The 23,585-nt window shown below is 42.5% G+C and overlaps 1 protein-coding gene across 2 annotated transcripts in view; it reads right to left on the reverse strand.

Moving 5' to 3' along the window:
- GYG1 (glycogenin 1) overlaps window positions 1-21,642 on the reverse strand; it is a 34,532-nt gene extending 12,890 nt beyond the window's left edge. Inside the window, exons 1-5 of one of the 2 annotated variants that reach the window (XM_042954749.1) lie at window positions 21,520-21,642; window positions 19,046-19,181; window positions 17,025-17,199; window positions 16,577-16,739; window positions 4,950-5,076 (exon numbers count right to left, since the gene is read on the reverse strand). In XM_042954749.1, the coding sequence (XP_042810683.1) occupies window positions 4,950-5,076; window positions 16,577-16,739; window positions 17,025-17,199; window positions 19,046-19,181; window positions 21,520-21,526 (608 nt within the window). In that variant the 5' untranslated portion in view covers window positions 21,527-21,642. The remainder of the gene's footprint in view (window positions 1-4,949; window positions 5,077-16,576; window positions 16,740-17,024; window positions 17,200-19,045; window positions 19,182-21,519) is intronic. The other variant, XM_042954750.1, reaches the window with a different exon arrangement.
- Window positions 21,643-23,585: the final 1,943 nt, after the last annotated feature.

Below are 23,585 nucleotides of genomic sequence, written 5' to 3' on the forward strand. Positions count from 1 at the left end.
AGATGTAAGAGTGTGAAAGTAATGAGCACAGAAAGGCTAGGTCTTCAAGGACAATAGTCACAGTGGGGAGCTGGACCCAAGGGTGTCTCAGGGGCCAAGGAAAAATCAATCGAATCAGAAATACACAAGAATGACAGAATTCAGGACACCAAAGGTTCAATTTCATTTTTGGAAAACACTGATTTTAAAGAGGTCTGATAAGGTCTTAGTGAATAAGCCACATTCCTGAAAAAGAAATAATGGACACGAACATCCTCAGAAGAATTTAAAGCAGTAAACAAGTGGAGAGAAAGAAATCTTTTAGGTTTCTACACTTTTCTGAGACTAGACCAGGCCAGGTCTCAGATCATATCTAAACTCAAGTAAAAATATAAAGTTAAAATATTTGGAAATTATTTGGTAAAACAAGCTCTGTAGTCAATCAGTATGACTAACTAATTTGCATGGCAATTTGAAGCAAAACCAGTGAATTCATTCCCTTTGCTTTAGGCCCATTTTATATGGCATGAAATACCATGAACAGCTTTCAGTCAGCAGACAGAATAGAAAGTGAAAATGGAAGTAAATGGCTGATTTTTAAAAAGGCTAATGAGATTTTGCCTAGCACTATGCACCAGCCAAATTCTAAGTGACATCAATAAAACAGACCCTCTAGATGGAGAAAACTTCAAAGAAACTAATGTTGACTAAAAGCCTGTCATTTCCTAAACATCATGCTAGGCACTTTCAGAAGTATCATTTCATTAAGAAATGCATATATGAACTTGTTTCTCAATATGTATATTGCAAATTACCTTAAAAATTACTAAACCAAGTATTTTAGCTCTCAAATTATGTTGTGTTCAAGAGGGTCTTCTATTATAGAAAACAGTACTCATTTGTTTTTCAGAAGCTAGATTTGAGCATTCATTCAAAGTGGTAGAACCATTAAGTGTTTCCTTTATATTTTGTTCTATCTAAACGGTATGTAGAGGAATGCATTAGAAATGCTACCTTTGGGTGCCTGGGTGGCTCAGTTGATTAAGCGTCCAACTTCAGCTCAGGTTATGATCCTGTGGTTTGTGGGTTCGAGCCCCACACTGGGCTCTGTACTAACAGCTCAGAGCCTGGAGCCTGCTTCAGATTGTGTCTCCCTCTCTCTCTGCCCTTCCCCCGCTTGTGCGTGCTCACTCGCGTAAGCGCTCTCTCTCTCTCTGCCTAAAATAAACACTAAAAAAAAGAAATGCTACCTTCATGGCTCAAATTCATGTCAAATAGGATTCATATTAGGCCATCTTTAGCAGAAACTTCACATAATAACAAGGCTTCACTGTTATAAGTGTAGCATGTGTTCTAAGATCTCCAAGGCTCTAAGATTCTGGGGCATCTAAATACTGCTTTGGTGACCTCATGGCACATTGTCGCTTGGAGCTGGTAAGACAAATTCTCACTTCTTCTGCAAAGCCCAACTTGCCCTCAACCACTCCATGGTTTCTCACTCCGCCTGCCACCACCCATATGCTGTCCTAGTGACAGCACACCACAGGAAGGCTCTGTCCCGAAGACCCCCAACACTATTCTGAGCCCAGCAATGGAGCTTCACATTCATGCTGAGCTCCCAGAGGTCCACAGGGCAATCTGTGGAGTATCCCTGGCAGCCCAAATGTTCATCATCATCTACTTCAGTTTAAAAGATCTGGGTCACAAATTTTGCATTAACATGAAACATATATACATACATTTATACACACAAATATATATGTGTGTATATATATGCATATATACACACTACACACACACACACACATATATATACACACATATACATATTTATATATAAACTATCTGTCTTTTTTAGCTCTTCCCAACTGAATGAAAAATCTTTGGAGATGGATCCATCTTTGCAGATGGATCTCTGTAAGAAAAACAAAAGCATTTTCTGGCAGAGGGAAGGGAAAAATGAGTTCTTTGATCTGGTTTCAACATTCCTACATAGGCAGCAATGGGGTGAGACAAAGCATCACCCCGGAAGGTCTTATCACAGAAATGTGGAGCTGACACCCCCCAGGGCGGACTGTACAGAAGCAGCAGCGGCTCCTATCAGGCCACAGGCCAGCTGACGCGCAATGGACAGAGTTGCTCCCAACTTCCCCAGTGGTTCATATACTCTACGGTTATGGAAATAAACCAGGGAGATTTCCAAAATTAGCATTAATTTGTTGAGCCAGGAAGAAGAAACCATCCTAACCATTTTGGTCATTTAGATCTCAAACCGTTTTTCTGGGAAATTCATTCAGAGGATATAAAAACAACTGGGTTTCTGAGAGAGGGGCCATCGTTCTAGCAAGTGAGTCCCTCTTCCCACAAAAAACCTAAGTCCACTCTACCTGCTTCTTGTTCTTCTTTGTCAAAACAAAACAAACGCAAGCAGCATCTGTGCAAACAAGGGTATCACTGAAAGGTACAGTGTGTTCAATTTTGGTAATAAGGAGAAAATCAAATGGAGTCCAAATGAACCATAGGGGAGACAGTTGCTAGGCATCAGGGGCCACATTACACGAAAAACACAAACCTTTAAACATTAGGTTGACTATTTAGGAACTGAGACCAACTGGAAGGAATTTCAGATTCATGCCTCCCCAACATATTCATCGCAAGACACATGCTCACTGTGCAGAATTAAGTGGGATGGTGGGTGGAATCGCTCACACTACTAATTATTCTTGCTCCTTCACCCTCTCATTTTTTTTTTTTGCTTGCTCAGCTGAATCTAGTCAATTACATTAAGCGACTGCCCTATTATAACAAATTCAGTTCTAGGGGGTCAAGCTATCATGGTATGCAGGAGCACGGTTGAAAGTAGTAGGGCGAGTTATGAGGCAATACGAATTAAAAGAATCAGGCCCACATTTCCAAGCAAGACAGGTTGGTACTTGACAAGGCCAAGGACTGAGAGACAAAATAATAATAAGAAGAAGGGGAATTAAAAAATGCTTCTCTGAATCCACCCCTTGGTAACGAATCCTGTTCTACTTGCTTTACTCAGACTACAGTTGGTATGTTTCAGAGTTTGCCTGTTTCGTTCTAGACAGGGAAGACAATCAAGAACCTATAAAATGTTGGAGACATATACCGAGAGAGAACAGTTAGGGAGGAAAGAACACAAGATACTCGAGACCCTTATCTGGGGGAATGTTGACAGAGTTTTCCCAGAAAAGAACAGAAAAGGAAACACTTCTGCCACAAAAAGCCAGACATGCTCATTACTGTGGTGGGAGACTTAAAGAGAGGACTTTGGATAATGAAACATGAGGAGTGAAATAAAGCCTTTTGTTTTCTGCTCACTCAGGAATGCCCATGTGGGACAGAGAGTGGAGAGCTGAGCCCAACTCAATGAAGAGCTTTGCTGCTCACGGCTGTGTCTCAGATCAACCTGACAGGTTGGCCTCCTTTCAAGAAGCCTGAATCATCTTCTTCGTTCAACACAAATGAGTCAGAGGCTAAAGAACAGGGCTCAGGCCCTCACTGAGACAAGCACTGCAACTAGGTTGTATTAATTGCTAAATCAGAACCACACCAGGGGGAGTGCCAAATAAGTAATGCTGCCAAAAACAAGATGTTCACTGAGCGCTTTGTGTATGTATGAACTCACTTCATCCTTATGATAAGTCCAGAAGGTAGGTATTCTCTTCCTTCTCATTTTGCATATGGGTAAATGGAGGCACAGAACCTAAGCCATATAGTAGGTAAACAGCAGAGTGACGACACACACCCTGCTTTTCTGGCTTCAGAAATTACTCTGCTAGACCACCTCTCAAACAAAAAGGACTAATAACCTGACGTTTACTGAGTGCTAAAGGTAGGTCAGGTCCTCTTCTAACCACTTCATAAAATTACCTCCCTTAGTGATCACAATTAGCTTTGGAGGACCCACAGGCAGACAAGTTCAGTAACTAGTCTAACTTCCAGTGAACTACAAAGTTCAGTAATTTTTAATTTTTTTAATGTTTATTTATTTTTGAGAGAGAGAGAGAGAGAGAGAGAGAGAGACAGATAGATACACACAGAGTGTGAGCAAGGGAGGGGCAGGGAGAGGGAGACACAGAATCCGAAGCAGGTTCCAGGCTCTGAGCTGTCAGCACAGAGCCCGACACAGGGCTCGAATTCACAAACCATGAGATCATGACCTGAGCCAAAGCTGGACGCTTAACTGACTGAGCCACCCAGGCTCCCCCAAGTTCAGTAATTATTAACCAATCAGGAAGAAGCTACTCCAGAATGTGAACTGAGGTGGTTTGACTCCACAGTCCCTGCTCTTGACCATGACACCACACTGTTGCCAGCACTTGCTTGGTCTCCATAATAACCATGGAGAAAGCTATTAACACCCTCATTTTAGAGGTGAGGGGGCTGAAGCTCAGCAGCCAATATGAAGCAGAAGTTGGGTTTGTGCCCAAAGTATGTATTTTTTTTGTGCCCAAAGTACGTATTCTTTTTTTTTAATGTTTATTTTTGAGAGAGAGAGACAGAGAGACAGAGTGAGAGTGGGGGAGGGCAGAGAGAGGGGCAGATACAGATTCCAAAGCAGGCTCCAGGCTCTGAGCTGTGAGCACAGAGCCTGACACAGGGCTTGAACTCATGAGCTGTGAGATTATGACCTGAGCTGAAGTCAGACGCTCAACCAACTGAGCCACCTAGGGGCCCCTTAATTTTTATTTATTTTTTTAATGTTTATTTAATGGGAAACTTTTCCCATAAGGCAGGTAAGTGCTCTCTGGGTCACCGCAAACAAAGTAATTGATAACATCAAGGGCTTTCCAGATACAGCCATGTTTCTCATAAGAGAAAGACTTCCCCCAAAGTCCCCACTTGTTATTGCCCTCAGAATGATCATGAGGAACCCCCAAAATCTTAAATCCCACTCCCCTGCCCTGACCATCTCCAGTAACAGTTAAACCATTTGCACTTACGCTTTAAATGCTGGGAGGTAGGAGTATATAGAAATGCTGCTTAGATTATAAATAAATGGCAGGTGTTTTCTGATATCTGTTGTTGCCCAGCCACTAAAAAATGTGTTCAGTAAACCCTGGTCCCCACCTGAAAGAAAAAAAAAAGAATTAGTTATATACTTCAAAGAGATATCACTTTTATATAAACGTATAACTGGATCTTTAAGAACAGGTACGAATTCCATTGTTAAAATAAGAAACTCCATGTTAAACCTACCAAGGTCACCAGTTTTTTTTAGTTAATTCACTAATTCAACATTTGCTGAGGAGCTGCTATGTGCTAGTCACTGTACCAGGTACTGAAGACTCAACAGTGAACAAAGAAATGGTCATGATCTTCATGATGGGCAGGGCAGGAGGAGGAAATATACACTAGTACCAGCATATTAAGAGTCCATAAACAGTATCACAAATGGGGAGAAGGGCAGCAAAACCAAGTACTGGGTGCTGAGGCACGTGTGAGTGGCTCAAGACCATATATGGGGTCAGGGAAGGCTTCCATGAGGAAGTTGTATTGAAGCCAAGATCTAAGGGGTGTATAGGAGTACTTGACTAATACAGGAGGAGAAGGGGAGGGCAGATGGTGTTTTAGGCCGAACAAACAGATGTACCAAAGATCCAAGGTGGACAGGAACACAAAGCTGTGGTAAGAAGACCATGAAGGTGGCCTGTGTAAGTGGACTGCAGAATGTGGGAAGGGGTTACAGAGCACCGGGGGAGTCTCAGAGAGGCAGGCATGGACTAGACCACACAGGGCTCACACTATAGACCTTATCCTCAGTTACAGATTTTGGACTTTATGTTAAGAACAATGGGGGAAAGGGAGGGTAGTAAAAAGCAAAGAGAGCAAACTGGGATAATGGAATTGTTTTCCAGAGCCCCCAACCACTAGCTCATCAACAGAGACCTAGAAGGACACATCACCCCAGTGTACTTTCCTACCACCGACCAAGCCTCTGGACAGGTCCAGGCCAGTCATTTCTGGGACCACAACCACACAGCATAGTACATGATCAGCCACTGGGGGTTCCTGATCTTCAGGTTTTCCTTGGAAAGTGCCAACCATGGCCATTCATTCAAAACAAGAACAATAAAAATCTAAACAGCTAAGCACCTGACCTAAATCATAAACATATCAATAACCAAACAGGTCACTAAGCCACCTGAAAACATATTCTGTCACATAGCCCATGTCCTTTCAGTTTCAGGCTCATGAGAGTTCAGAAAACATGCACAGAGCCAGAGTCTTCCTATATAGCAAAACAGTAGTTTGGGTATATAGGTGCGTGTGCATGCGTGTGTGTGTGTGTGTGTGTACACACGTGCACAGGGGATGGCAGGCAGGGAGAATCCTGCTCTTTTGAAGTATGAGGCTAGTAACCTGAGCAGTTACTTTCCTCCTTTGCCCCAAGACCCAGTTTCCTTCCTAAATATACAGCAGGCTCAACTGGCTGTCATTATTTGGTTTTCACTGGTTTTGAAAGACTTAAACAATCTGGATATTTAATATTTGGAACGAAGTAGGAAGACCAAGCATTAGGTTTGAAGTCCAACTGTACCTTATCCATTTTCCGTATATCTCATCCTTTCTAAATACCCTCAATCAACTCTATGGACCAAAGGTATTTGTTGTACAAATGTCTATGGAATAACTTCTTTGTATTAGGAGGCTCTGATAGCTCCCCACTCCTCAAGGGACAAACAGCTCAACAGAAAATCAAGATTTTACCCTCATAAGTTCTAAAGGACAACAAAGATGGCATCAGGATGTGCTTCACTGGTTACGTGAACAAGAGCAGAGTTTAGCTGCATTGACATATCAACATTTAACATGTTGAGACACAAAATATTAAACCCATTCATCAGAGGCTTACTTGGGATTCTACAAAGAGACACCCCAACTGTGGGCATAGACAGTGGTGGTTGAGGTACAGAGACCTAAAGGTTTACTAATTTACTTTACATATAATAATCAAAAATAAAGGTTGAGGAAATGTTTACAGCAGTTTTATTTATAACAGCACAAAAGTGGAAACAGTCCAAATGTCCTTCGACAGGTGTATGAATGTGATACCTCCATACAATGGAACATTACTCAACAATATAAAGGAAAAAAGTACAGAAACCCACAGCAACTTGGATGGATCTCAAGAGAATTATGTTGTATGAAAAAAAATCCAGTCCTGCAAAGTTACATACTATATTGTGCCATTTATAGAACATTCTTTACATTACAAAATTATAAAGACAGAACTTGTGGGTACCGGCAGTTAAGGAGCAGGGAGATGAAGGGAAATGGCCATGACCATAAAGCGGGAGAATGGATCCCCGTGAAGGAACTGCTCTACTTCAACTGTGTTGGTGGTCACACCAAACTACACACATAACATTGCATAGAAAACACACACACACACAAACATGTAAAACTGGCGAAATGTGAAAGGTGATGGATCCCATCAATGTCAATTTCTTGTGTGTGGAATTACGTAAGATGTTACCATTGGGGAAACTGGGTGAAGGGTACATGGGGCCCTTCTGTATTGTTCTTACAACTGCATGTGTATCTACAATTCTCTCAAAATAAGCTTTTTTGAAAGTCTAAGGATTAATGTGCTTAAAATGCAAAATACAATCAAGAACTGTTAGTCATCAGACTCTAAATCCACAAGGACTATGGCTCCTTTTGCTTAGTACTATAATTCTAGCACTTAGCAGAATGCCTTACACACACGTAAGTTACTTAATGTAATGAATATACTTGATGTTCTTTAATAGCAGAAAAGTTGAAAGAACCTGAATATCCCATTATAGCAGAATGGTTAGTACATTAGGATACTAACCACTCATGGGAATATTATTCAGCCATTAAAACTAACGGCTATAAAGATGATCAGTCCACCATGCAATATAATGATTTACAGTGACACACATCATTATAACTAAGACTATAAACACTCGTATTGGAAAAAATAAACAGTAATAGTATATAAGGTGATTGGTATTACAGATATGCTCTCCCCATGACTTTTACTTAGTATAGTTTTATTACTTTTGTAATTTTATAACTTTAAAATAGTATAATGAAGGGCAAGAATGAGAATTGTGCTAAGCCTTTTTCTTTCTAAATATTCTTTACCTGTTAACTTATTTTCATTATGAAGTATGAAGCTATCAAGAGAAAATTATATGTATAGTTTATAAAGCACAAAATTGTATGCTCAATTTAAAAACTTGTACATTACCAATGCTGTTTAAATTCTGTGTGTGCTCCCTAATCCAATCCCACTACCCCTCCCCCAGAAGTAACTATTAATCATGAGGGTTTTTTTTCAGATTTTTTAAATGTTTATTTTATTACTTATTTTTGACAGAGAGACAGTGTGAGTGGGGGAGAAGCAGAGAGAGGAAGACAACAGAATCTGAAGCAGGCTCCAGGCTCTGAGCTGTCAGCACAGAGCCCAATGCGGGACTTGAACTCATGAACCGGGATATCATGACCTGAGCCGAAGTTGGACACTCAACTGACTAAGCCACCCAGGTGCCCCTGAGTTTTGTTTCTAATTATCTTGATATCCTTGGTTTTACCACATATGTATGTATCCCCACACAACATATGTAGTTTCACTTGTTTCTGAAGTTTGTAAAATTGGGGATCATGCTATATATTTTCTACTAGTTTTTCTTAGCGCCACATTATAAGACCTTTTTGAAATTAAGCAATTCTACTGAAAAGGACTACTGAGTACACGCAGCACAATGAAGAAATCTAATTCCATGAAGGTCAAAATAGTAGTTGTAAAGCAGAACTTCCCAATCGGACAGGATGATCCTGGTAAAGAGGAATCAGAGCTGTTGATCCCTCAGAGCCCCTGGCCGGCTGCCTCTGGCCACAAAAGGCTGTTTCTGTTTACCCTCAGGTACCCTACAAACATCATCAGTCCCTCAGCCATGTGCCACAGCAGGGCAGAGATGCCCTGTGGGAGACAGGCAACGAGAGAAATGAAACAGGCAGAGACAACTTGTGAGTCAGTGGAACCCATTCCAATCATCAAATCTTTAAACATGCAGCAAGGACCTTGAAACTTCCACGGCCACTAACTTCATTCTGTGACTACACAGGGTCAACTTCTAGCCAAAAATTGTGGATTAAAAACAGAATTGAACTCTGCCTGGAAGGCTGTAGCTTCTCATATGATTTTTAAGTTTAGCATTCCAAACCTCTTTTTCCAAATGCCCATTTCCATATTTCAAGGTCAGGCAAATAAATGTTTTAACTTCATCAGAAAAATCTATGTTTAATGTTATCAATAGCTTCTTTTTAGAAGTCCCTAAGAGCACAACTCAAAGCAGAATGCAAATCTAAGCACATCTGTGCTACATAACATACGGGAGATGCGAGGAAGACGGCTAAATTTTCACTACAAAACCCCCAGGACTTTTTAGTCCAGCACATTTTAGACTTCCCGAGGCAACATTATTTATTCTGACAGGTTAAGATACTTTTAATCTCAATCATCTATGAACCGACAAACATGATTAACAGCTGTGATCCACCAGGCCAGGGCGTGGCAACACAGGTGAGAGCTAGAAAGGAAAAGGAACAAGGGACACATGGCACCTGTTTTGCAAACAAAAGCAAAGATCAGATTCTACATCATCCTTCCACCTGGCTACCCAAGTATAGTAATAACCTTATAACCACTAGGTATTTTCCAGGCCTTTTGACCAGGGTCATGAACCTGGTAAGCATAGACACATCACAGCATTTATCAGTAACTCAGTCTAGTATTTTATAAGAAATAGAGTGGAGTGCTGTCTTTCAAATTTGTGCATTTGTTTTTGTGCTCTTCCATAGTTTGTTGGCAGTTGTCTTGCCTACTGTGGGTAATAGGGAGGGTGGGTCAATTCTGGTTTAAACATGAAGGCTAGTAGCTTAGCCACAGGAATGTTCCCCCTAGAATCATTCTCCTCAAAGCGGTCCAGGTCTCTGCACCAGGAGCATCATCTGAGAGCTTGATAAATGCAGAATGTTAAGCCCCAACCCAGACCTACAGAATCAGAATCCACATTTCAGTTCCCAGGTGACTTCTTTGCATATTAGAATACATGAAGCACTGGTTTAGAATCTTTCAGAGAATGACTCTTTAAAAAAAAATTAACATTTTTTAATTTAAAAATTTTTTTAACGTTTATTTTTACAGAGAGAGAGAAAGAGAGCATGAGTGGGGGAGGGGCAGAGAGAGGGGGAGACACAGAATCTGAAACAGGCTCCAGGCTCTGAGCTGTCAGCACAGAGCCTGATGCGGGGCTCGAACCCATGAACCATGAGATCATGACCTGAGCTGAAGTCAGGCACTCAACTGACTGAGTCACCCAGGTGCCCCTCATTTATCTTTGAGAGGAACAGAGTGAGCACGAGTGGGGTAAGTACAGAAAGGGGTAAAGAGGATCCGAAGTTGGCTCCACGCTGACAGCAGAGAGCCAGATGTGGGGCTCAAACTCATGAACTTTGAGATCATGACTTGAGCCAAAGTTGGACGCTCAACCGACTGAGCCACCCAGGTACCCCAGGAAATGACTCCCCCCCCCTTTTTTTTTTAAACTCTTACCAGAGAATGCAATGCTCAGTGTCATTTCTATAGAAAATGTCTGAAGTTATCTAAATTAGGTATAGGCATTATGGATAGGATGCTTAGTAAGAGAAGTTTCAGCTCTCAAATGGTTCTCAATCTAATAAAGGAGCACAGGAGCAGATACTAAGCAAATAAAGTAAAATATACTTAATATTATGAGAAATATAGGCAAGTGCTGAAATGAAAATGTGACTCACTTGTTAATACTGACTTCTACAATATACTAATATCATTTCTGCCTACCACAAGCATGCCAAGGATTATAGCTTATGAATGGCCCAGATCTTGGGAATATTTCCATGAGGTTTACTAAAGATGAGAGGATTAACCCCAGGTAGTTCATGGAAATCCAGGCACTTGAAATTTGGGTTTATCACTGCATCTCACCGGCCTCAACCCATGTAAGTCAAGAAAAATTGATTTTTACCACTTCATTATAGCTTTTTTTTTTTACTTCTTTTAAAGAAAGATTCTTAATCAAGATGTTAAAAAATAATATAAAAATGCAAGGAAGCCTTTATTCTTAGCTTAAATTTTACTTTCTCAATTTAAGGCAGGTCCTCCTAGTGTAGATTTGCTTAGCATTCTGAATTTATCAGAATCACAATCACATGATTATATGAGTTATGTAATTAGTTATTAAATTCCTGTAAGGTCTCCTGTAAGCTTTATAGAGGCAAGGATAGAAGTCAATTATTTACCAGTCTACTGCTGTCCATTAAATTCAGCATTTTGCCCAGATTAGTAAATTATGTAAATGCTGAATGGACTAAAGACATGTAGCGAGTAACACTTCCAAGAATTCTTCCAGACTCACAAACCAATGCAAGACCATCAACTGTGCAGCTGATTTAAAAAGACAAAGTACTTCTAGATACTGTGGTTCACTAAAGAGCAGTAAGCTGTAGACTACAGACTAGTAAGCCGTAACTGTAGCCTCCTTGTGGTAGACTTGAGCTTCCATTTCTTTATCTGTACAATGCACAATGTATCAGCTGTGCACCACTCAGAGGAAGGAATTTTAAGTAATTAATCTGTAATAAGGGCTGTGTAATAGACATTCTCCTCCATCCTGTATCATCACCAGGGTACATTTTTGTGAATGCTGCAGTATGGACTAGCGGAGAGAAGAAGCGCACGTACACACACACACACACCCCAGCTACAGAGTCAAGGAACACTGTCTGGTTCAGACCTGGCTCTGCCAGCAGCTAAGGAACACTGGGCAAGCTGCTGTCCTGAATCATTATAGGAGGTTTCTAGTACTAGTCATACAGCAGGCCCTCAATAATTACCTGTCAAATGAATACATTAATGAGTGAGTGGGTGAATGAGTACCCTCACAGGACTGTTGAGAAAGAAGTAAAAAAAAGGAGTACGACCAGAAGAGCCTGTACATACTAACATGGACCATTAGTCCTTTCCTCCTCGTCAGTTTCTCACGGGGTTTATGATCTGCTGGTTACAAGGCTAGAGACAAACAGATGGCTAACTTAAAAGAAATACTCATGGGTACAATGAGATAAAAATAGCTCTTGAGAAAAAAACATGGGTGCTCATTTGTCTTGATATTACATGTCATGACTTTTGCTTTTTTCACTTATTCAAGACACTTATTACTCGATCAATTAAATGATATAAATGCAAGAGAACGGAGTAATTTTCAAAGCAATTGATGAAATACCCTACGGGCCACAAGCAGCCTAGTGTTTGGGCAGCTGGTGCAAGCCTCCAGGCAGCTGTCAAGGTAGAGCCCATCAAGTCAGCAAACCAAGTGAGGCACACTTGAATTTCTGAGCTCATTTGGGTTGAACAAGACAAGTGCTATCTGGAAATACCTCTCACCTTGATTCCTTTTTTGGGCAGGTCCAATCTGAAGCCTAGGTAACTTCAAAGATTAAAAGGAGGTCAATTTTACAATTTATAAGAATTTAACACCAAATCTTTTGTTGTAAGTTATTTTAACAACTTTTCATACTCTCTTGGTTTACTACATCTCTAAGCAGAGAAAAAAGGTCTTCTAGTTTAAGGGTCTCAATGACCACTCAGGATATGGAACATGTAGGTATAAGGATCTCACAGAAGATCTTGGATTCTACTTAAAGTCATAGCTAATATTCTACTTCCAATTTATTGTCTCCCATTCTTTCTGAAAATTCAACCATAGACCAAAATCTCATTACTCCAATAACAAGTTTTGGGTGTTTAAGTTACAGTAACATAATCTCCAAATTTTTTTCAAAAGAACATTCCAAGTTGGAAAATATGAATTCCTCTTTTTGACTTAGGTTTTTGAAACACATACAGATAAAATTTAACACAGTAATTATCAAGCACTAAACTCTTCAACTGTACAAGTACCCTTAATTTAGGAGGCTTCAGAGTAACAGAAAAGAAAATAAGCCTCAACTTGCATTCAGATTGGTTTCAAGAGCCAAGTGCATCATCTTCATCGCACTTGAGTATGTAGAGACAAAACTGTCACTTAGTATCTAATATAATCGCTCTCTTCCTCTCATTCCTGAATTAACCTGATCATATCACGCTCTCGAAAATGTTAGTGCATATATATTTCACAACAGCCATTGTTCAACTTTCAGGAAACATGTAACGTCAGCTATGACGTAAGTGCCAAGACAGTCTGCAAATACAAACGGTATAGAACTTAGACGCTTCATTACGGAAAATCAGACATCAGTCATGAACGAGGTGTGCAAGTCACTCGTAAATTCTAATACTCTATTTATATTTGGAAAGAAAAGTCAAAGTGTCTAGCGTGATTGCCATTTTAGGGTTATTCTCTTGGCCAGAGGCCCTGGGGCAGGGGCGGTGGAGGTAGTAATTAGAGGGCTGGTGATTAGAAGTATGACAGTCACATTCCTCTGCATTAGAAGGGCTGGGAAAGCAGCTGCCAACACTCAGCCATCAGCAGCCTGTGTGGCTTGTCAGCAGACACCAGGCCCCGTAGTTTTTGCTGAATGTATGCAAGAGATTAAGCAGGACTTGCAAGATATTCAGACTAAGATACAATCACCTACAAATGGGTTTTCTTTAATACCAGTCTAAAGATGCTGGGTCCTAAGCCCCCTGTGGAGTAAAAATAGGGGATGAAGGTGGATGGTGAATACTTATGGAGATTAGACAATGTGAAAGGAAACATCTGAAAACGTTCCTATCTCAGTGCCTAGGACAGAACATCTAAACAAAATAGGGCAAAGCACTGAAAATCTGAAGCAAAGCAAGGTTACCACTGTCATGAGAAAGAGATGTAGCTCACAAAGAAATGTTACGTGTAAGTCTAGTAAGTCTTTATGTCGTACAGGTATTAATTCAATAGGACAGTAAACTTCTCCAGAGTGGAACAGGCTTCCCCAGTATGTTGTGAACTTTCTTTGGGAAGTAAAGCTTATCACACAACATGAAAACTACCTTTCATTTAAGAGCTGCTAGTCTTCTGTTGAATTTAAACAACATATTGAGAATAACTGTCAGTTTCCATCTGCATAACTGAATTTTCAACTCCTTTGGTTAAGCATTTCTATTAACAGAGAAAACTCTATCCTTCGCCACCAACAAGCCAGGAAATGGAACACCTTAGAGGAAGACCGGCTCCTGGAAACCTTGCTGAAGACTAAAATATGCTACCAGGCACACAGGGAATCTCTCAGTGGTCTCAGATTCTGGCTGAAAAAGCAGACAGTGCTTTCTAGTTGAGCACTTTTCACACATTCTGGCTTCTTAAAGAATTCATCAACTCCTCTAGTACCTCCTGTATCTCAAACAAGGTAGATGATCCAGATTGGTTTCTACCAGTTAATCAATTAGTTTTATATGCTAAAACTGTAACCTGGTACAGGTACCAGGTTTGGTACCCAAATTCTTAACTCTCAACAAAATCTAGTAGTACTCTTCTGGATTAGAAATTGAATGGATTCTCTTTACGCTATTACAATCATTGGGATTTCAGGCTGCTCCATCTACTTGAGAATGCAGTGTGTTTACTGGAGCAGAGAATTTACACTAATTTTCTGGCATATTTCCCTACTTCCTTCAAATCTGAGCAGAGGAGGTGAAGAAAGCTATATTTTGCCAGGAAGGTTAACAGTGGACTTCCTCTGAAAGTACGCTCACCTTCTTCCTTTTATGGCAAAGGTTTTAGTAATAGCAGCACAAATAGGGAAACGTATGTTTTGAACTCAAATACTAATACACTTTTCATTTCTTATATGGAGCTAAAAAAAGTCCATCAGAAAAGAAGTTGCATTTGGCCCTGACCACAGTGAACGTTCAACATGTTATTTTTTACTTAGGGTGCTTAACAGAAGACTGCACTTTTCAGATGCTGCCATTCATTACAGTTCACATATTCCTGCTCGTGGTTCTAGAGCATGCAGTGTCTTGGCCTAGCACAAAGTTTCTCAGCCTTGGCACTACTGACATTTGGGGTCTGATAATGCTTTGTCATGAGTCTGCCCTGTGTGTTGTAGGATGCTGAGCAGCAGCCCTAGCCTCTACCTGCTAGATGCCAGAAGCACCCTTCTTCCCAGCTGTCACAACCCAACAGGTCTCCAGACGTTTCCAAATGTCCCTTGGGAAGCCAAAGCAAACCCACGTGGAGAGCTCCTGGTATAGAGCATAAACTAGCCAAATCATGACTCAAGATCGAGACTTACACTTTCTTATTTTCAATGACATTTCAAAAGCTGCATATCCCAAATCAAGTGACCATTTTCTGTGAGTAGCAACAACAAATAGCAACCCAAGTTCAGTTCTTTGTATACCTTTATGTTTTAACTTCAGCAATCTGACAAACTTTTAATCTTTTAGTTTAAAACAAGCAAACTGGAGATTTTGACTTTTAACTCTATAACTAGTTAATGGAAATGAACCTTCCTATCTATATTGAGGGCAAAACCCAAGGTCAAATGAAGAAAGCGGTTTCCCCTAGTTTCAAAAGATCTACTTCCTGCAAATCTCAGATCTGCTCTTGGAGAGGAGACAGGGGAGAAAGAATCCCCTGGAGCCAAGGCTCTGCTTCAGGGCTCAGGGCTCTTTGCCATGATGTCAAGTATCTGACAGTAAGTCACTGCTGAGAAGGCTCCTTCTTGGAGCATACCCTTCATCTTTGATACAACTGGCTTTCCTCTTTATTCAAAAGATCCATCAACATTACTGTTAGACCTGCTTTTGTCTTGGGATGGTTTGTTGTTGTTAAAAACAAAAACAAAAACAAAAAACCAGATTATTTCAGAGACTGGCCTGAAATGGAAACAGATCTAATTCATTCGATTAGATTTCTCAAAAGGATGTGGGGCCTTAAATCCACAAATAGTCAGGACCTTTCTATATATAGGTGTAACTACAGATACACTTATACATTATGGAAAACAGATGCTGACCTTGCCAATGTTCGGTTCTTTGGCCTTGCAAACACCACTCTGACGTGCAGCCTTACAGAGAATGAGAACTTGGAGACAAAGATTAATCATGTAAAGTTTCTATCTTCTATTTTTGTAATGTTTCCCAAGAGAATGAGAGCCAAATTATCAGGCTTGTTCCTCCAATTTCCACAGAGACAATGCTTGGTCCTCCTGTTAGCTCTTCCAAGTAAGCTTACCCGGGTTTCAAGATAGTTGTTAAAGCTTTTAAAAATAGTCTTTTGAATTCTTAAATAACCATGGTTCATTTATCATACTCTTAGATGCAAGAAAGCCAGTTAAAAGCAGGTGTGTAAAACTGCCTCTCCTCGTTTAGGTTAATCCCATGTACTTAATAGAAGAAAGAGGCATGTATGCGAACACACAACAGTATTTCCAACAAAAACAAATGACAGTGTTTACTACATCTCATGCGTTGCTGTCTTCCAGGCATAAGAAATCAAAGCAATTAGATCCCAGAGAAGAGCAGCCCCTAGAAGTTACTAACAGCTCAAATATAAAGATAACAGACACATACCATCGAAACTGCCCTGCTCGGAAGCAAGGTGCAACAGCTGATTGTAGGTTTCAACTGAGGGCTGATAAACAAAGACTCCAGAATTGAAGCAGTCAGGCCACCCTGGGTCTGGTGCCGCCGACAACTCTTCTCTCTCAAAAAGATCATCAATATTTGCTAGGACCTAATTCAAAGGGAGATGGGAGAGGAAACATTACAGAGATGTTCTGCCCCAGCATACTCTTAAGTTCTCCCTAAGTTATCCAACACAAAAGATGCAATCTGCTGCTGATCTTAACCATTCGGATGACAGCTGTAAGGCAGCCTGGGCCAACTCTCCTTCATCACCTGAAGCTTTTAATGAGTGGCTTTATCTGAACTTTACAGTCGAGTCTTAAGAGCGTTCCTCAAATGCCTAACTGGTCTCAGTTACTATATACATCTTTTCAGTCATCAGACTTACACTCACCAGAGTATCTGCATCCATGAACACACATTTTGAATACTGTGTAAGTGACCAGCAGTGGAGTTTAGTTAACGTGACACCCAATTCAGGCCTCCTCATTAAGGTTAGATGAGCAGAATCGCCACTGTCTAAGACATCTACTGTGAGGACTTCATCGAAGATGGTCTCTAAAACTTTTCTGTCAAGATAAAATCCAGAAAACAGCGCGCTTAGTGTCTTTTCAGACAAGTAACAAGTAATCCATTATTACAGCCTTATTAGTCTATCCGTCAATTACTAAAGCCATCTGTTACTTTGATATACTATCTTAAATAGGTCTTAATTTACTTCAGGCCAAACTGTATTAATTTGCATATGTAGTTAACATCACTAATAAAAATTGCTTTGGTGAGGCTGAAACACTGGTCTTAAACTTTATTACAGAGGTTTCCTAATTTTTATTACACCACTGAATGCCAGGCAAATTGTAGCAACAGCCTGTCAAAATGGGACTCCCATTTGGAAAGAGCACATCTTTACAACAGCCTATGTATTTAACAATGATACTTCATTAGAATGGATGCTTGCTGGCTACTGCATGTTTTTATAAATGATGCTAAATGCACAGAATACCTGCAGTGAAGCCTACAACTACCCATTTTCGCTAAAGCAGATGACAGAACTATGTGTCCCAAAAGAAGTTAAAGGACTCAGTTATTCAGTTGCCAAGTTTTAGCACTGAATATAACCCACACTTATATGCTTAGCACTTCTGGCATGGTGAGAGACTCACTGTGGTTTGTGATGTACAACACTCCTCCGTCCCCAAAATTAACTCAAGATTTATTTTAGAAAGCAATCTTGAGGTGGGTTAAGTGGGGGTATACTTCCATAAAACACTAGGCTCAGCACAAGGGAACACATATGATAAAAAGATCATTCAAATTTATAACAATATGAAACATGCAGAACAAAACTGGTGTTGTATTATCTGTCCCCAAGCTGTAGAAAAATATGTTCTAATTCACATAGTAAACTTGATCTTTTTCAAAATAAATGGTCACTAGAGCTATTTTCCACAGCAAAGGGGGATCTAAGACTCCATCTGTCTTCTTACACACATCCTCACTAAATAGACTGCAAATTAAGACATACACATTAGGAAACAGTCTTTTTGGCATTTTCCTAAATTACCCTTTAGAAACAAGGTTAGTATTGAGATTATTTATATATACATAAGTGGTGTGTGTGTGTGTGTGTGTGTGTGTGTGTGTAATGCCTTTTCAGAGATCCCTGGCATGTGCTTACAAATCTTGTAAGAAGTTGCAAAAAGTGCATTTCAATTTCTAAGACAAATAGAAAAACTAAACACCATACAGAGCTGTAAGTGTGCCCAGATATTTTTGTAGTATTAGGATCTAGGCAGTTCATTCAAATACTTCAAAATTTAATACCAACAAATCAAAGTGAACTAACCCAATCACAAGCAGTGTGTGTCCCCCAATCCCCACCCCCAGGAGGCTCACTTAGCATAATCCTTAGTTCAGAGAGCCCTTTGGTAAATATTCTAGTCTATTAAATGGTAAATGAAGGTCTTTAGGTTACAAATGTTAACTGACAATGGAGAAAAATGTTCCTTACTTTCAGTCACCGAGAGGTTTCCCTAGTTGGGAACAGGAAACAAAGTAGCCCTGCTACATTTGGGGAAAGGAATGTAAGTGAAGTGTGACCACATAAAAGGAATGCCTGGACTAAAACTTTCACTCAGGTCATCCTAGAAAACTTGCTTACTGGAGAGGCCTTCTCCCAGCTGGAATCAGTTAAAGCATGGGTCAGAATAGCACCTTCCAGAAGGAAGATCAGCTGGAATATCTCCCAAGAGCTAGGAAGAGGTTTCAGATCCAGGAATCCTTCACTCAGCAACTCTGATCCTTCTCCACCTACGGCTCAACCCCTGGAATGGGAATGACCTCAATACCCACTGACACCAGAAGTGGGGTAAGGATGTGGGAGCCCCACCAACAGCTAGGCAGGGAGGTCCTCACCTCATGGAGTCCGAGACCTGCGGTGTGGCAAGCACGACCAGCTTCCTGGTTGTCCTGTGCTGTTTCAGAGAGGAGCCCAAGACCAAGGCTCCTTTGGCATAGGCATCGTTTGTGGTCAGTGTCACAAAGGCCTGATCTTAATACAAAGAGAAAAAAAAATCCACACTCATTATAATATCCTACCCGGAGAAAACTACCCCAGGAGTCTTTTCAACCACTAACTTGGGAAAACTTAGCTCCTCTGAGATCAATTTCCTTTGTTAATGAAGGAGCAGCCTCTTTGGGAGTGGGGGAAGAACTTAAATGACCACTTTAAGACTAACTCAAGACCATTCTTTGGCAGAAGCACAGGCCGAGTAAGTTATAAAAATTAAATCCAATTTAGAGTTCGAACATGCACAATTCTCAGACTAAATGGTAGCTTAACACCAGGTGAACCTCAGGCAATTAACAGGTGGTAATGAAGAAATCAAGAAGTACATTTTCTGTTTCTCCTACAAGTATTTTCAGCCAAGCACAAATCCAACTAACGACCTCAACTGAGAGCACCTGAAAGCAGAGGACACATTCTTCATTCTGATGCTTAGGCTTCTGCCGAGCCTCGGGCTTTACAGACAATTTCCTCAACCTGGAGCAAAGGCTCCCACACCACCCACCACATCTCAACAGTCACTTTGAGTCTCTGCTCAAAAATCACCTCCACAGGCCTTCCCTCCTTGGTGCTTCTATCTGAACAGTGGCCAATCACTGTTAATTGGATTTAGGGACCACTTCGTAATCACAAATAAACCTGCTTCCTTTTCCTTGGAGAAGCAAGCAGCACCCTTACCCTGCACCCTGGGACCCCCCTCCCCCAACACACACACTCAATAATCACTCAGTTGCCAGAAGGGAAGGCAAATACACAGATTATTCTTCCTACTGAACAAGCCCCTCCCTCCCAAGACCACCACCCAGCCTTTAGGATTTCTCCAGTTCTTCCCTGGGAGGATTCTGGGGCACTCTATCTCTAAGGGGATTTTGGCAAGTTGGTAGGCATCCAAATGTATAGGATACATTTGGCAGGGGTCACCTGGGACACTGTGTCCAACCAAGGAGTTGGGACATTTTGTCACGAAGTCATGCGCTTTCTCATTCTCCCCTTGCCCATTTTCCAATGTGGAGGCTAGAGGCAGAGCAAATTCCATGGAGAAGTGGGAGAAAGCTGTAGGTTATCAAAGGGGCTAGCACATGAGCCAGCCTCTAACCAGAGGGCATCTTCATACCCTGTTGGACTCTCTTCCCAAACAGGCTCACTATTAAATTGTAGAAAACTGGTGTCCCTCAACACCTCAAGGGCCATGGGCTTCCTGCCTAGTCACATTGTAGGAAAGTTCAGAACAATGACACCTGTCACTTGACATCCCCATCAATGTCTGCCTTTACTTGTTCCTTAAAACTATCGTAAGATGGCAACATTTCAGGCAGTCGGTCCAAGAGTATTTAATATGGAGGGGCGGAGGGGACGGAGGTGGGATAATGACTAATGTTTTAACTGAAAGGCAGTCCTGATTCCAGGGGAACCTGGATAAGAGTTTAATAAGGTAAACAGGATTTAAAGAAACAAGGATATGTATGATATCCAAAACGAAGTACAGGGCAAATGCTTAAAAACATAAGCTGGAACACCCAGCAAACATTACAAATGAACAGAAAAGACCAATGACAGTTGGGTAGAATATAACCGAACTCTGGGTACATCTGCAATCTTTTAGCAGTTCAATTGCTGTAACAACCACGCGATTAGCCTCGTCAACATTGGAAGGACCGGTTATCTTGGAGCTTCTTTTTCTCGGGGCAGATTCGACCCCTGCAACAAGTGGGCCGGCGCACGCCCTCCGCACGGGGCCCGCTCCCCCAGGGCACTCCCCTGGCTGTGGCTTTCCGCAACCCAGCCCCAAAGGCCTAAAAATAGTCTCAGCGTGGCGGCCAGCGCCGGGGCGGGCTGCGGAGGTGCCGGGCCGGGGCCGCAGGCGTCCCCGTCTCGCGGCCGGCCCTTCTAGGTGTTCCTGCTTGTGGGAGGCGGGGGCGGCCGCCCACGATCGCGCCGCGCTCCGGGGCTCGGGACTGGCGCCCCCAGGAGCCGGCTCCCCACCCCCACCCAGCCCCGCCGCAGCTGCTCCGCCCGTCCGCCCTTCACGGCGAGAGCAAGAGGAAGGGCACGGAGACGGAAGCAGGAGCGGGGGCTTCGGCAGAGGGCCCAGGCCCCGCCAGGCTGCCCCCCATGACGGCGCCCCGGGCTCCAGGCGGCAGCTCCAGCGCCAGGGGCGGCCGGGCAGCGGCTGACGCAGGAAGCGGCACGCCCGGCTGCAGCCAGCCTGCAACTTTGCGGCGGTCCTAGTCCTGCCGGCAACTCCCCCGAGGCTGAGGGGCGGGGAGACGGCGCGGGACTGGGAGTCGGAGGTCCGGGGTCGGTGGGCGGCGAGGCGCGTTACCTGTCATGGTGCTGCCGGGTAGGGGCGGGCGGCCGCCGCAGCCGCAGGTTGGTGGCTGGGAGAAGCCGGGCGCCGGGCGGGAGCGCGGCCAGCGAGGAGGCGCGGCAGGAGCTGAGCGTCCGCCCGGAGCGCTCTTATAGCGGCTGTCACGTGGCCGCGCACGCTCCCCCGCGCCCGCCGGCATCCTCCCAGCTGAGCGGCCGGCCCGGGTCCCCTGCCAGCCCCAGCACCTTCGGGGCTGGGCCCGGGTCCAGCTCCCTGGCACCTCTGGTCCTGCTCCCGAGGGGCACCTGCCTGGGACCTCGTGCCTCCGCATCCCCCACTAGACCGGGGATTTGGAGCGGGACTTTGGGACCGAGCGTGACATCAGCAGCACCAACTCCTGAAGAAGCAGCCTTGGGTTAGAGAACCCTAAGACACAAAAACCGACGACCACTGTGGTCACAATAATTCACTTGAACTGTTTGAAATAAAGTTTAAATTTCACTCTTTTCACCTACCAATCAAATTACAAATCAGCCTCTGTAAACATTTCTCAGTGTTCTCACAATGGTTTTGTGGCTTTGACGAATGAAACTTCACTATAGGATTTACATTCTTGGAGCCCTCTGCATCGATTAGATAGTATTTCATTTTAATCCTTATATCAGCTCGATGAGGTGGGTATTACAGTCCTCATTTTACGGATGAAGAAACTGAGTTGCAGAAGGGTGACATTACTTGCCTTGTGGTCATTTCACTAAGTGGAGAAGGTAGGCAGTTTGGTTTACAGAACTGACCCTTCCTGCCAGTATGGCCATGACATTGCTGGTACCTTGGTGCCCTAAAAAATTTAGCAAATTATGGTAACTGTTGTTGGGTAATGTACTTGTTCAGGTTAATCTGTTTCACAAATCATTTCCCTAGGAAGTTGAGAAATGTCTCTCTGTTGTGATCACACCCTTCTCCTCTCACCATCCCCTCCACCCAGTCCAAATATACCAGGAAAGCAGCAGGTAGTACATTTCTCTGCAAATATTAGTTGCCCTGTAAATGCTGAATGGGAGCCAAATAGGAAATTACCAACATCAATACAAAAAATGAAATATATTCTTAAGAATAAGCATTCTATTGCAAAGGTGGTATTACTATTTCTTAAATTAATTATCTCACTGTTTCCTCAAGTGTAGGCCTGGACCTCCTATATCAGAATGCTTAGGGCACTTATTAAAATGTTAAGTTTTGGTCCTAAGTCCAGACCTCCTGAGTCATTTTTTTATGTTTATTTATTTATTTTGAGAGAGAGAGAGAGAGAGAGAGATTGAGCAAGTTAGGGGCAGAGAGAGAGGAAAGAGTATCTCAAGCAGGCTCCCCGCTGTCGGTGCAGAGCCCCACATGGGCTCCACCTTATGGGCTCCACCTCATGAACTGGAGTGGAAATCAAGACTTGGTCACTTAACCAACTGAGCCACCCAGGTCCCCCCTGAATCAGAATCTTAAGGGCAGAACCCAAGAATCGGCATCTTAATTATCATCTTCCAGGAGACTCTCTTGAATCCTTCCCCTTCCTCCAACCCCACCCTGGCATGGAGACCACTGATGCGCTTGGGAAGACATCCTGGTTAGCTGGCTTTATCAACTTCCTTTGCAGAAAGTAGAAATGGGAGGGGGGGGGGGGCAAAGGTACCGTGCATGGGTTTCCATATATTCAAACCCTGTGGCTTTAGAACAGTTGGCACTCTTTAAGGAATATGAAGCCTGTACTTGAACTGTACCTACCCGGGAGAGAGAAAACAGTTGTATTTAAGGTCTAGATTGTTTCTTTCCATGCTGGTAAGTGGACCTGGAACAGTGAGGTTTTCATCTTTCACTCAGGAACTGTGCTGCCATTAGTGACTTTTTTACCACCTACTGCTTGACAGCTAAGTGTCCAGGCTGGGCTTTCACAAACGGTGAAGCTGGGCCCAAAAGGGCAAAGCCAGGAGGAAGGTCTGGGGACAACTAGAATAGCAAGGAAGCTTTCCTAAGGAACAAGTTCCTCTCTCTCCATACTCCAGGATGTTTAAGTAAGATTGGTCACCACAGCC

The sequence above is a fragment of the Panthera leo genome, chromosome C2, assembly GCF_018350215.1.
Source record: "Panthera leo isolate Ple1 chromosome C2, P.leo_Ple1_pat1.1, whole genome shotgun sequence".
Taxonomy (NCBI): domain Eukaryota; kingdom Metazoa; phylum Chordata; class Mammalia; order Carnivora; family Felidae; genus Panthera; species Panthera leo.